Source organism: Betta splendens, chromosome 6 (assembly GCF_900634795.4).
Source record: "Betta splendens chromosome 6, fBetSpl5.4, whole genome shotgun sequence".
Lineage (NCBI taxonomy): Eukaryota > Metazoa > Chordata > Actinopteri > Anabantiformes > Osphronemidae > Betta > Betta splendens.
The window spans coordinates 9418376-9433490 of record NC_040886.2 but is presented as its reverse complement, the minus strand read 5'-3'; the positions used below and the strand labels follow the sequence as shown (position 1 = coordinate 9433490).

The 15115-nt window shown below is 46.4% G+C and overlaps 1 protein-coding gene across 3 annotated transcripts; it reads right to left on the bottom strand.

Moving 5' to 3' along the window:
* Window positions 1-685: 685 nt before the first annotated feature.
* On the bottom strand, window positions 686-15088 carry rfx4 (regulatory factor X, 4). Of its 3 annotated transcripts, none has more exons than XM_029153028.3 (19): window positions 14022-15088; window positions 12969-13893; window positions 10894-10980; window positions 10683-10743; window positions 9177-9300; window positions 7927-7988; window positions 7592-7805; window positions 6919-6996; window positions 6675-6838; window positions 6481-6581; window positions 6303-6361; window positions 6043-6187; window positions 5626-5720; window positions 5020-5137; window positions 4186-4305; window positions 3947-4105; window positions 3678-3843; window positions 3449-3587; window positions 686-1924 (listed from the first exon to the last, which is right to left on the bottom strand). In XM_029153028.3, exons 2-19 carry the CDS (start codon window positions 13009-13011, stop codon window positions 1652-1654), a joined length of 2208 nt encoding a protein of 735 aa, XP_029008861.1. In that variant the 5' UTR covers window positions 13012-13893; window positions 14022-15088; the 3' UTR covers window positions 686-1651. The 3 variants fall into 3 exon arrangements, with proteins under 3 accessions (XP_029008861.1, XP_029008860.1, XP_029008862.1); XM_029153027.3 differs by having other exon boundaries at window positions 3947-4108; window positions 14022-14725; XM_029153029.3 differs by having other exon boundaries at window positions 3678-3804; window positions 3947-4108; window positions 14022-14449.
* Between the last annotated feature and the right edge of the window lie 27 nt (window positions 15089-15115).

Below are 15115 nucleotides of genomic sequence, written 5' to 3'. Positions count from 1 at the left end.
TATTGACATTGACACCCAGGTCAGGTGATAGATTCACAACAGAGGCCTTTTTTATTTTCCTTTTTGCTTAAAAGTTTTTGTTTCCATTGAAAGTCTCTGTTGTGAATTCAGCGGGATTTCAGAGAGACATAACCTGGGGATCTATGTTCCAATAAACACCAATAACCTCAGCAGAGGTCAGAGGTGAAAGGTCACGTGACTGAGGAGCAGTGACCCCAGCAGCAGGACATTCTCTCTATAGAAATGTAATTCTTTTTCTGGTGTGGCCCCTGTGCTACTGGCTCAACCCCCCACTGAGTTCTCACTTTTGTCCCTGAAGAGGGAAGTAAAAATCAGCTCAGGGGATATGAAAATGTTTCTTTTTTCCTTCATCAATGTCAAAATAGAAGTGTTGAAATTAGGATCATTATTTAAAAACATATCAGTAGTGTCTTAATTCGTTAAACACATCTTACAAAATAATTTTACCACAACAGAGAGCACACATCAAAGTATAAATAATCAATGTAATGATTCAACACTTACCGGTGCTAAGTGTGATTATGTTTATAAAAAAATCACATTTGCTGTTTCTGGCATTTTTGGGCATTTTGTAGACAGGTAATCATTTGGCCAAATTCACTGACTGCTTTAAAGTCATCTTTTCCGCACATCCACAAGCTTCACAGTCAAAAGGCAGCACAAGCAGTTTCCAGTGCTTTTATTTACAGAAAAGTGACTAGACTTCATGTTACTGTACACTTTGATATTCTCCCTTTTTTTATAAATACCCATAGGGTAATAGGTCCTCAGTGGCTTTGAGTGCATTATCAAACACACAACCCTAGGTTAATGCGTCATTTACTAACCATACAAAACAGAGAACAAAGTACCAAATATAACATAGAAAATAAAGGATACACCATGTTACAAAGTTACAGAAAATACATACTATATATATACATATATATATTTATATATGTATATATTGTCACAGGGACACAGCAGAAAAGCTTGCAACAGAATAATATTGTTTTCGAGTCACAGCATTTATTCATTAAGAAAAATTATAAGAAAGACACCTTACGTCACTGATTAGGGTCTTTTATGAGTTTTTAACAGTCACTTCTGATGATTTGGCTTCGTGCCACAAGTTAAGGCAGCACAGCTCATCATCATCATCATCAAGGCTTTCTGCTGCAACACGCCCACCAAAGTACACGCTGAGCGACAGGAGGAGATGGAGGTGTCACCGAGCCTGCGCTGGTGTCAGAACCAGCTTATCAGTCGCTTACAGGGGTGACCGGCGCCTGGCGGGGCGGACTCTGCACTGATTTGTGAGACTGATGAGGGGAAACTAGCAGAGGTGTACATTCCTAAAAACAAAGGCACAGCTTGGCAGCAGCATTGCACTCTTAACATTATTCATCTGCAAGTTCTGAAAATTCACATGATTTTATCTTTTCTCGTCCGCTAGAATGTTTTAACAAAGCACACCACAATCTTTAAAATTGTCAGCAAGTCCATACCATGATTCCTCCCACCTCGGATTGCTACTCTCCTCTCTCTGCCCCTCCGTGGTCGATCTACTTGATTAGAAATGTTCAGAGACTTGCATCCAGCAGGTCTGCTAAAGTGAGAGACTAGAGCTGGTCCGAAGCAGCGCGGGGGGTTATTTCGCCCAGCCCGTGGTGGCCTCTCCGTTGATGTAAGCAAATCCAGGAAAATGCTGCGAGTGTTCGTACTCCGAGTTTCTCCGTGAGCCCAGAGGGGAGTACATGTCCCCAGATGTGGAGTAGCGTGATGAATGCATAGGTGGGCTGGTGTAACAGCTGTTGGCTGGTGACACATCTGGCCACCGGGGGGCGACAGGTGTGGGGTGCAATCGAGGAGTGCTGCCCATCAAGCAAGGCTCCATTCGAGACATCTGGCTGTTGAGCTGGTACTGTGGGGGGAAAGAGAAATTATTAATGTCACCATCTTTAGAAAGACTCAAGATAACACATCAGAATGTAACAAACCACAGCGATACTCAGATCACCATCAAATAAGACAAACACAAGCACTAATGTTTCTGGTTCTGTAAGGTGAAACAAGTGACTTTCTGTTCCAATCAGTTGTAATAAATTGTTATTGAACTGAGTGATTAATTGACCAATTCTATGTTATAACTATATATAGGCATTTAATGTGAATAAAATAATCCTATTTATTAAGTGACTATTTAAAAAACAAGGTAAAAGTTATAAATACATTTTGGGGAGGTTGATAACAATTTTAATAAATGGCAAAACAAAATTCTCTTTTCATTTATTTATTTTATTTTTTAATATTTTTATTTAATATACTCCCTGTTGACTGTTAAACTGCAATATGTGTAACTAGATTGACTGTCGGACGACTGAGCTCTGCTGACTTTGTAGCGTTCGCTGTGACCCGACCTTGCCAAGGGTAATTTCCTGTCGAGATTAATTGCCTCTCAAATTGTATCATACGCGTCAGAACAGAAAATTAAACCAGAAGATTACACATCAACCGAAAAAGTGCTTCCTTGTATCAAGCTGTGTCTGTGTCGACTGGCCACAAACAGCTGCTGATGACAACACGCTGGAAAAACGGAAGCCAAGGAAGTTTTCTGCTTGTTTCAGCTTCTTCCTCAACCTCTGACAGAGACAAAGCGCCGGCATTGTCCCCGATTTAAGCTCAGACAAGCCTTAAAAAAAAAAGTGGAAGTGACACTCTTCTCCCTTTTCTCACTAAATATAAACACGACAGTGGATTCCATTATGGGCGATGCTGGCGAGGAAAAAAACAGCCACTGCAGGTCAGAGAGCAGAACAGACGCCTCGGCCGCTTCTTGTTCACAGACAGAAAAGAGACCATTGAATAACAATATTTTAATAAACGCCCCCTTGCCCTGCTCTGTGGCCACTGGCTCGGAGACGTGAGGAGACTATTGAGAGCTGGATAGAGGAGTAACAGAGCAGGGCCCCTCTTGGCCGAGCCACCTTTCACTGTCTGCTTCCGCTGGTGTACAGAGTGTGACTCGGAGACTTTTGGAAACGCTGTGGGCGTTGGGGCCCAGCTGATCTCCTCCCGCTATAGAGGCAACAGCGGCTGGAGGGCTCTTGACTGGGAATTACCATCAAAAGAGTAAACTCACGTCAGTCGCTACATGAGCTGGAACCTCAGCGACTCGGTCTCATTATAATATTGTCCTTTCCTGCGGGATAACCTAGTCTTTAGGGGACTGATTAGACAAGGATTCCCTCAGTATAACTGTGAACACCTTCATTATAATGAAGACTGCTACATCACTTCATTCACGACACCCCAGCTCCTGCCATCAGACTCATGTCTAAAGCCTCAGGCGGCTAAACCTGCATAAGAAAAATCTTGGATGTTACGTGATGTTTTCTGGATTTGCTCATCAGCTGAAAAAGCTGCGTTGCAGACGTCTGACACTGACCTGTGCAGAGGAGCGGTGGTAGGCGGAGTAGTGCAGCGGGGCTGGGATCGCTGGCTCGTGGGTCAGACTCGGGTACTGGCTCTGAATGGAGTGAGGATGCTGGTTGGCGTAGGTGCCATAGTTGTAACTGCCAGTATACCTAGAAAAGAGGCCAGAAGGTGAGAGGAACGTAAAAGACGACGCAGCAGCACCAGTTTCCACCGTTAATATTCATAACGCGCATGCTCACCCATGTTCCTCTCTGTGGGTGTAGACTGGCATCCGGTGGGCGGAGGGCGGGGGCGGGACCGGAGCGCTGCTCCTCATGCAGGACAGCTGCTGCCCGGCTTCTGGCGTGGAGGCGCCTGCTGTTGTCACTGTGTATGTAAGGGACCAGGTATATGACTGAACAGCGCCTGGTAGACACACGTGTAGACAGAGACAAATGTGTTGGCCCAGAAGGACTGGATGCACTCGAGGCCTGATTCCGGAGCGCGGTGGCGGCGGCGCCGGCCTCACCTGTGGTGGAGGCGACGCCGGCGTACTCCGGGGAGGCTGTCGCCGTGGGGGAGCCGGCTGAGGAGACGCCCGCGGAGTGGACGGAGCGGGCGGGGGAGTAGGAGCCCGGGGACGGAGAGGTGGGAGTCCTCTCCACCAGCGTGAACTCCTCCTCTCTCTCTGCTGGAGAGTGGACACAGCAGAGCGGTTTGTAGATGTTATATATAATTAGATCACGTACCTTCAGGCAGCAGTCTCACCTGTGCTGCCCTCGCCCTTCATGGCCCTCATGAGGTCGTTGGCTCTCTCCTGACAGTGGAGGGACTCCAGCAGGTAAAGAACATAGTCATCGAACATGAGGTGGATCAGGTGAAAAGACCCTGCACACAGATCGAACACGGCAAATGCATGTTGTGAGACGTAGGGGAACGCTGACGACTGAGGCTTTCTGCCATCTGGTTCATGACATCACATCCTGCAGCTGCTGTTGTTAAGCATTACGTTTCCATGTACCATGAGTCCAGCGGCCAGAAATATGCCAGCCGACCCCGGGGTCGCGCGGAGGATGAGGCCGCGGGCCGCGTGAGGGAGCGTCACAATTGTGTCATTGTGTCAGCGGCCGCGGCCGCCGGGCGCGTCGTAAACACCCGCGGCCATTCAGGCCGGCGGGCTGCGGCGCGGACCCGCCGTAAAATGGAAAAGACAGGCAAACACGCCGCCAGAGAGGGGGGGGCGGCCTTTGTTAATTAGCTGTTTGTGCACGGTGGACCTGCTTTATCAAAACACTGCAACCAGCTGTGTCTTTGATATGCACAGACACCAGCAGAAACAGGAGCGGACCGAAAGGCAGCCATTCTCCTTCGCTTTTACGGCTTTATTTATTGCAAACCTTGGCCGTGCACGACAAGCTAATAAAGCAGCGGCCATTTTAACTTGTTCCTCCTTAATTCAAAGAATGGCAATTCATTTCCAATGATCACGCATGTACAACGTCATATGTTTAAACCAACAGGATGGAAATGTACAGGCATGATATGAAACCTCCTCACTAATCATAAATACTGCATGACTATGAGGACGAAGCATGAGCTCACCGAAGCTGGGCGCGCTGTGCAGGGTCATGTCTCGGATGACTCTGGTACCGAAGCACGACCACATCAGCAGGAACTGCTGGGCCACCTTCTTCAGGCACCCGGGCCTCTTCCCTGCCACCTAGAGAGAGCATTTCCATGAGAAAAGAGGGGGAAGGGTCAGGACGCCGGGGTAGAATTAACCCTCGGGTTCGTACTGGGGCTTAACCCTCAGGAACGAAAAACATGTCAACAAGTCAACTATTTAATTTGCCCCCGGGGACACGCCTTCCCATTGAAGCATTGTCCGCGCGGTCCAACGCGTTGCCAGGGCGACCAAATTTTACAAGCCCATATCGAACACATAATGGACGCAAATGGGACGCTTGAAGACATCATTAACTGGGAGGATTGCGGCGTAAGTGGCTCCGGGTAAGAAAGCCACGCAGAGACAAGTGGCTTCCAGCAGCAGGCGTCTGTTTGAGGCCAAAGTTGGCCGCTGTGCAAATGTTCAACCCATCGTGTGTGAGAAACAAATGTAAAAGCCTTTAAGCCTAAATTTGAGCGGCCCCAGTCAGTCAGGACACATTTAAAGAGGAGTTTGGGGAAAATAAAAGGAGTCTGTCTGACCTTGACGACGCAGCGGTCCACCATGGAGTCCAGCCACTCGATGTACGCCTCGATGGGAGACTGCTCCTCCAGCAGGCGGTCGAACTCCTGGTACACTGTGACGGGAGGCAGAACGTCAGCTTGCGGCGCTGGGCCATCGCCGCGGAGCGAGGACGACGCAGGCGCAACCCTCGGGCAACGTCTTCTGTGTATATTTGACCCGCGGCACCGACAGGACAGCTGATTGGAGATGCTCCGCGGGGCGTTTCAGGGGAGAGCCAACTTGTTTAACCTTTGACCCCCCGCCATCACAATGCTATGACTCCGCCGGTCGTGGGAATGATCATCGCTCCGCGGGCCGCTTGCGCGGAGCTAAAGTGTAATTCGCTGTCTGTCTGGGAGCGTTTGAGTGGATTTGGTGCGGCTGCGTGCTCTTACAGTGGATAATAAGCTGCCGGTGCTCCTCTTGCGAGTCCTCCATGGTGTAGAGGGTCTGCTTGGTGATGCTGTTCAAGTCCACATTCCTCCAGTCCTCCAGCATTTGAAAGGTGATGTCGGCGCTGTTTATCACAGTCCGCGACGCCTGGGGACAGATAAAACAACAATATTACCCACGCGAGCACACGGCCCATCTGCCCTTATCACCGCGCGTGTTCATATGGATTTTATTAAAAAAACATTCAGATCATGATCCTCACCTGGCACAGATGGTTTAATGACGTTTGCCGCTTTAGAATCTGAGAAAATCTCCTGGATACTGGCAACAGAAAGAGAGAGGGGGAGAACAGACTTTAACGGCGGCGCAGAAATGTAAAAAAAACAGCCTTTGAGCAGATCTGAGCCGCGAGGACTCGCGATGTGGACTTTCACACTTACATTCAAATTTGATATTCCTCAAGTTTTCAGGGAGGTCGTGAAGTGCTATTTTAAGCCACTCATCGAGCTGTTTGGCAAATTTACGAATAACCTGAGTCAAACTGTAGACGAGGGAAACAAATATAAAAAAAATTCTGGTCAGCTGTATGATGTCCAATACAAACCCTACAAAGCATTCAACCCAATGTACCCACCTATCAGGCAGGGCTTGCAGGACAGTGGGCATCAGCACCCCAGAGATGGCCTTGTAGAGGATGGAGTCGCAAACACCCACTATGTTGACCACGGTGGGGGAGCCCAGCACAGGGAGCATGTGGGGCGGCATTCCCTGCCAGAAGTGCAGCAGAAAGCTCTGGACCTGCGGACGCCGCAGACGCACCGTGACTTAATATCACAGGAAACACAATCAACAGCTCTCACAGAGTGACGGGACCTTGCCTCATCGAAGTTGGCTCGAATCACAGTGTCCAGGATCCTCTGACAGTGCGTCCTGTACATCATGATAAAGGTCGACACCTGCGAAGCACAACAGGATTATTCCCACTGCATCCCAGAGTTAAAGCTCCCTTTCTTTTTGAGGGGAAACTAAACAAAGGTGGTACAAAAACAAGAAAATAAATCTCAACCAAAGCATGTGAACCTATAAATACGTGTTACAGGTCCAGGCTGGAGCGAAGTGATATAAAACAAGCTTTAGAGATCAGCAACGCACAAACCATTTAAAATCATGGCCCCTCTTTAAGAGCCGGACAGCTAGTGCCTGTCCTTTGTCCGCAGCAAGATCTTATTATCTCCCCCCCAAAGATTAAGAGTTAGTGAGGAGCCAGCATATAAATCCTCAAGGTCCTTGTCTAAACGTAAACCCAGTGAAGGTCCCGGCAGATAAAAGAGCCGGAGGGGGCGCAGGGTTGGTGAGATGGCAGGGGTGGGGTGTGTGTGTGTGTGTGTGTGTGTGTGTGTGTGTGTGGTGTGTGTGGGGGGGGGGGGGGGGGGGGGGGGGGGGGGGGGGGGGGGGGGGGGGGGGGGTGGTGGGGGGGTGTGGTGGGGGGGGGGGGGGGGGGGGGGGGGGGGTTTGTGGGTTTAAGGATGGACTTTTAAAACTCCTGTTTACCCTCTCTTCTGGCAGGCTGGCGGGCAAATTTAGGTCTTTGACATTTGGAAACTCTGGCAGGAGCGTCCCCAGTTTGGAGCGCGGTGAATAGGCCACTGTCTGCTTGGTGACCTCTTTCTTCCCCGTCTCGTTCACCCACGCCGCTCCCTTCTTGGAGTACATCACGTCGTAGTACGGCGAGCTCTCCTTCACCGCTATGCCGTAGTAGTGGTACCTGAGGAGAACGGACGGGCCGCAGATGGAAGCAGGGATTCAATAAGTCTAGTGAATTAGACTCGTTTTTATGTTTACATTTATTCATGCTTTTGGTATTAACATGGAATTAGTCAACTTACTTCGACTGCCCTCTAGTCCCCAGTCGTCTGGTGGTTAAAGCTGGGAATTGCTGCCTTATGATCTGTGTAATAATAATAAAAGAGTTGTCAGCGGCTCTAATTTCAGAATTTACATCCTGCTGAGGATCAACACAACTTTTGCACCCATTAAAAAAAAAAGGGGCACAAAGAACCAAACAATATCTTGATTAAATATGAATGTGTGTCTGTATTTACTCTACTTATTATACTGTTTTTTTTTCAGAATCATACATTCTGAAATACTACAGCTCATATAAGAAACGTTTAATAAAGTTTGTCAGGAGGACAACGTGAAAGTCTCATAGCTGGATCCACAGGGAGGTCCTGGAGCCATCCATTTATGACATCCAGGGAATTACTTTCTGCTACATCCACTTCCTGTCATCCACTCATCCTTGCTCTCTCTCTCTCTCTCTCTCCTCCACTCCCTCCTTCTTCCTCTCCTCTCTTTTTGTCCAAAAGAGATTGGCTCCTCGGTCCAGCTCCTGGTGCAGAAACTTTAGCAAACAGTGTAGCACTCCATTGTGTGGGATGAAAAAAGAGGCCAAGCTGTGAAGTTTCTGTCAGGCCCCGCTTGATAAATGAGCAGACAGGGAGGCAGTCCGGGCCCTCTCTTGTTTTTTTGTCCTGAATCAATGAAGCCTTCCTAAAGGACACCCCACACTGCTCCAGCCACTGATCTAACATTCCGCAACATCTCACCCTTCCAAATTTCCTTTAATTACACATTAATCCAGGCCCCTTCTCTTTTTCAATATCTTCCGACAGGAGCTGTGGAGGGGCGGGGGTGGGCCGGGGTTGGGGGTTGGGGGCCAGAGTCCAGAGTACAGCGGATTGCTGGGGGTAGGAAGGCTGAGCAGCTTCTTGGGGTTGTGGGAACGGACGAAAGCACATCTCCTTCGGCTTTAGATTATGTGTTCAGAGAGCGGCTGCGGAGCTGCGCTTCACACTGAGCCGCGGTTGATACGACTTCAGCGCAGCTCAGACGGTCAGAGAGCCCACGGCTGATGGAGTGGATGAGCTCACCGCATGCGTGAAAGCTCACACATGGATCGTATTAAAGCATCTATGAATGTATGCAAATCCAAGGGAGGCCCGGCTGCACCGTTACACACATTTTACAGGACACCCGTCGCTACAGGTGTGTGTGTGTGTGTGTGTGTGTGTGTGTGTGTGTGTGTGTGTGTGTGTGTGTGTGTGTGTGTGTGTGTGTCGTGGTGACATCCTACCTTCCCAAAGCTGGCTGCGTTCACCGGCTGGGTGTCGTGCTTCTCGCTGAAGTCCAGGTAGTGCATGTAGAGGGCACTTCGGGGGATACACACACCTTCTGCTATTTCATAGTTCTCCTCTAGCCTGTGAATGACAGTTGCATTCATGAGCGTCTGATAAGAACGATGAGGTGAAACGAGAGGAACATTATTATTATTATAATTGGTAAATGTGCAGCAAAATATTGTGTAACTGTGAGAAAATGTAGTGTATGTATGTTGTATTAGTTTATAAAGCAATATTGCCAACATAGCACATTCTCTTATTCCTGGACACTACACTACACTCATAATAGCTGATCCCCAATCAGAGCTGACTGTGTTTATCATGAATTAATAATACTGTGTGTTTCCATCAGACAACATTTGCTGTGAAACGCTTTACACTTAACATGTGATTATAAACAAGTTAAAATGCTCATCATCAATTATTTTAAGATCATTCAAACTTTTAGCACCATTGTGGCTTTGGTGCTCATGCTAACTTAGAACTCTATAGAAATATTTGACATTACATTTGTGACTTTATACATGTAATGTTCAACTTATTATCGTCTGTATCCTTCAGTACAAGATACTGATGGATTTATTGAATTCAAAGAGTCAAACTACACATTAAATTCACCACATCACCTGCTTCATGACTAAACTGCGGAACTGAACTAGTCCTTCAATAAATAAAACATCATTGACACATACTGGGAAAAAATGAAAAGAACAATTTGAAATTAAAGTAAAAATAAAGAATCTTTATATTATTTAATCTAATGAGTCTATTCCCCTTTTCAGTGTCACAGCTGCCACTACTGTAGGACCAAAGCACTGGGAGAGAAACATGTAGTGACTATGATTTTCGGTCTGGGCTGCTGGCAGCACGCTGCAGATACCGTTAGCACAGAATGTTTACTCTGTAAAGGCTCTGACTGAGTAAAATGGGAGCAGCGTGTGGACACTTTGATCGTTTACATGCAGAGAAAGTGCATTTTGATTGCACTAATTGTCAAATGCTTTTTAATATATGTCTATTAAATCTTGTTCAGACCAAAACTAATTTCACCATGAGAAGAAAGATTTATGTAAAATATTAAATATCATGTGATCAGATGATCATGACTGTTCATCTAAGAAAGTTTAAAAATTCAATTTTATATTTTATGATCAATTTTAGGTGCATTTGTTTTTCTTTGTACAAATCTCTTTTAACATTCTTGAGTATAATTACACACAAAAATCAACTAAACTATTGAAACAAAGCATTTTTAATGTTAGTGAAAAGGGTGAAAACAAGTTGGTCCAGTGTCAAACATGTGCGTGAAACTAAGACCATGACCAGACAATCGTCCACTGAATTTAGACCGTGCATCACTGCCAGGACGTATCACCAGAGCTTTTTAAACACTTTCTGACTTGTCTTCATCCTATTTTACAGGAAAACCAATCACACTCATTCTCACAGGAATAACTTACCATTCCAGAGTAGCCGGAGTCGAATGTGGTTTAGAGGCTCTGTTATTTTCCTTTTCTTCATCTGTGACATAAAACACAGGGCACAATTATTCAAAGGTGACACCTGGTGTCTTGTTTTTGCTGCTCAAACAGTTCCGTGACAGCACTGCACGCTTTATTTTGATACCAACGGATCAGTGAAGTCAGTATTCTCATGTTGTGCTCCCCTTACGTTCATCGTTGGACATGTTCCCCAGAGACGAGTGGCTGGAGTATCTCTTGCTCTCGTTCTCATTGAGGCATCTTTCGATCCAACTCTCTAGAAAAACAGTAAAGAAACACTTTGTTTTTAAAATACAGATTGGAAAAAACTGTGATAATTAAAATATAATTTTAACCCTTACGAGTTTTCAAAATTTAAACTCCCTGCTGGACTGACTCATTTTGTCCTCCAATAGAAAAGAGGCAAAGCTGTATTTACATAAACTGTGCAAATCACTGCCTGTACAGGAGACTTTAAATGTCACTAATGTGACAGGGCGAGCTGACAACAATTGATTGTATGGGCAGCGGTGCGGCCATGGCTCTATTTGAGATGTTTTCACCAAGACGGCAGGAATCCGGCATTGTTCCCAGGAGACTACGAGCATACACACTTGCTTAAAAGGGCCCTGTGCACATTACTGAGGCAGTCTGGTGGAATCGGGGCCATTGTCCCGTTTTAATTTCTACTTAGAAATAGCTCAACTGGTGTGCTTTCTGTGAAAAACACCAGGGCTTTGATGTAGGAGCAGCCTGAGAGACTGGAAGCACAAATGCTTTTACTCGCTTCCTAAAAGGAATTCAGCAGTTGGTTGACGTGAATGAAGGAGAAAATGCAAATAAAATAAATAAAATTCTGTTTTCACTTTACTGCAACAAAACTTTTGCTGAAATCATTAGCTACAACATCTCAGAGTCAAAATACAATAATTTCAGTTTAAATGGTTAATGAAAACTATTACGTAACTTAAGGACTATGCAGAACTGCCTGACAAGCGGCCGCAGCACTAAAGCAGAAGAACTGTGCAACAAAATCCAAAACTTCAGCGTTTAGGGATTTTATAATTCGACTGAATCTATTCTCTGCATATTAACAGACAGCAGTCACCATGGCAGCTGTTGCTGGGACAGGCTGTTGGCAGGTTGACCCGTTGGTGCAGCCCCAGGGGGGATTCAGAGGAGGTCACAGATATTGAAAAGTTTAAGAAGTTTACGCTCGATGAGGATCTACCTTGATGTTCGGCACGTGCTGACAGCGGAGGCCGCGTCTGCAGCTAAACGCACCCAGCCCCAGTATTCTCAGCCCGAATTAATTATCAGCACTTTGGAACCCGAGGCCCCATGTGCCAGTTGTGACTGTCAGATTAGGATTTTAATAGCATTGCTTAGAATCTGCAAATCAGAGCGCTCGCGACATGAAAATGCCATCATGCAACGGCGCCAGCGTCACTGGCTCCTCGTCGGTTTTCAACGCTATTCGCTTTCGTCTGGCTAAAAAAAAAAAAAGCTAGAAAACAAACCGTAGACCGGAATCGACTGAAGTGAAGCTAATTCTCCCAAGAGGCTCAGCGCTCAGGCTTCATTTGCCACATGAACAGATAAGTCGGGCTCTAAATAATTGGATTAAATTTGATCAACAACTGAAACGGATGTTCACTCATTTATTACACATTCAGAACTCAACTGCTACTCGAGGCTGCACCAAAGCACGTTTGATTTGCTTTTCTGTCTCTCAGAATGAAAAATGTTTTCAAATGAACAAACTATAAAAAGAATAGTCAGCAAAAAAGAATAACTTGTGCGTCATTTCTTTTTTAACTTTGATGGCATTGGACCTTGCGTTAATTATTAATAATTTAAAAACTTCAGTCGTAATCATATTAAAAATTACTGATTGGTGATGAGTTAAAATTAGGATAAAGTTGAATCAACAGTCAACAAAAAAATCTAAAAAGCAAGTTTATAGTTAAACTGCACCCAGATGTGCTGGTTTTACACCCTCACTCCTACTGAGCAGTGCAATCTTCTTTTACAGCCACGAGCCTTTGGTTGAGCCGATACTGGAGACGTGAGGAGCGTTTCTCTGCTGTTTCACTCAGCAGTCGAGTTGTTTTCACAGAAATCACACTAAAATCATCAGCCGAGCGGCAAAATGCAGAAAGTTTGAACTGCCACAAGTGCAGCAGCAGCAGCAGCAGCAGCAGCAGAAAACTCCATATTTCCCAACACATCACATCCAGACCAGTGGAGCTGAACGGCACTGACCTGTGGAATCCATATCAGGCTCCTCCAGCAGCCCGCAATGCATCCTCTTCCCATCAACGACACTGGCTCCTCCAAGAAAATGGCTTAGTGCACGTTTCCCCTGTGCGGTGGCTCTCCCCTTGTCTCACTCTGCGTTTCCGCGGCCACTGCCCGTCGCAGGAGATGTTGAAGGATCTGAGGTTCGCCCAGAGAAGGGGTGGCGATGGTGGAGGAGAAGGGGTGGAGGGGGGGTGGGAATAAGGGAGGAAAGGGGGGTAGAGACTCCAGAAATCCAGCGGGGGGAAAGCCAGACCCGTCAAAATGTTTGCTGATGTTTCATGGGAAAGGGGCTGATTTTATAGGAGCCCTGATGGGGACATGTCATTGATAGGCTTGGAAGGCTGATGAATGGCCCCAAGTCAGATGGGGATGTGGCAAGGCTCACTGGAAGTCTTTTGTGAGGCTGTTTTGAATAAGAAAAGCTCCCTCCCAATGAAAAAAAGAGGCTTAGATCTACGCAGTCCTAACACTGTGGCCTCCCCATCTTCCATTATAGCATTTAATACGTTTTTATACACCCCCGAGCTCAACATAAACATACATCCCCACACAGCCGCCGCTCCCGTCTACGTGTTTCATTCTAACCCCGGCTTCACATCCCACAGACACTTGTTGCCACATTTGGTCCGCGTCCAAACTCTCCCAACACTCAGAGCATCTCGGCGGTCACTACTTCTTCGCGGAGTCCACGCGTCACGCGCGGAGACAGACGCTGAAACGCACGGGCGCGACGTTCCCGGTGCAGTTCTCACCTCCCTTTCGCGCACTCTTTCGCTGTGGCAACCTTATTTTCGGTGTGCCTCTGAGAAGAGGGAACAGTCACAAAGGGGGGGAAGTAAAAGTGCAAAGCCTGAGGCTGGGAGGGCTCTGATGGAGTGCCTGAGAGCTGGAGAAGGGAAAGCTGTGATTAGAATATGAATGGAACAACAGGAGAGGGGGGGGGGGGGGGGGGGGGGGGGTCTCGGGGAGAGACGAGGGGAGAGGAGAAAGGCGGATTATGGCTGAATTACTCACCACACCACGGACGGCAAAGGGAGACTTTCTCCTCCACTGCGCAGGCGTGAGCGGCGGCGCTGCTACTCAGCCACAGGCACCACGCAGCCACCTGGGAGCAGGGTGGGACGCAGCGGCAGGAGGACGCCGGGGGCCACGGCTTGTTAGCGCGCATCCGCTCGCACCAAAGACAGGAAGCAACAAGTGAAGCCTCACAGTGACTAAACACCACATCTGAGCAAGTGCACGACAAGATATTTCACAAAACGAGCACAATCACAGAATAGTGGAAGGTCTCATTAATTTCAGTCTGTATCTCAGTGATGCCCCCCCCCCATCCTGTTATCTGCCTATTAGAGCCTCTTAAAATAGGACAGGTGCAGCCACTAAAAGAGCTTCTTCCACTCTTCCTATTCTCACACACTCAGCCGCACAAACGCATGTGTACTGCTTTTGTTCAATGAAAAGGCCCCGATTGAGTTGTGTGCATGCGCGAGTGGGGGGTATGAACGTCATGGTGGCGCCATTAAAGCTCAGCTCAATTAAAACTATCTGCAGGGAAAATAAACACATTTCACATAAAAACTTTCTTTTGATGGTTTTATGAGAAGCTAATTGGTTAATTATTATTTTTAGAATACAATTTATCAGAGACCAGGAGAGAAAAGCAATGTGGCTAAATACCTGGTAATAAATATTAACCTGGTCTCATAAATATTAAAGTATATTGTGTTTATTAAGCTTTATTCATACTCTGAAATCTAAGAATAATATTGATGTATTTATAGTTTTATTCTATTGCTGCCTCTCATGACTGGTTAAATAACTCCCCTGAGTAATTTACTGTATAACTGAGAGCATGAATTATTATTTTACCTGTGCTCTGTTTTTTTAATTAGACAGACATTAAACAAACATAAACAAACAAACATAGCCACCTGTATTTTTTGGTGGTTCATTCATGATAACCACGACAAATAAATATTTAACGGCTGAGATATTTTCAGGTCTCTATTGTGAAAACTGGCCACTAACCCTTGAGAAGGAATGTTAGAGTGTAAGATACATCTTTTTATTTTTTTAAATTAATGTGTTTTGGAAAATCAGCAATCTTC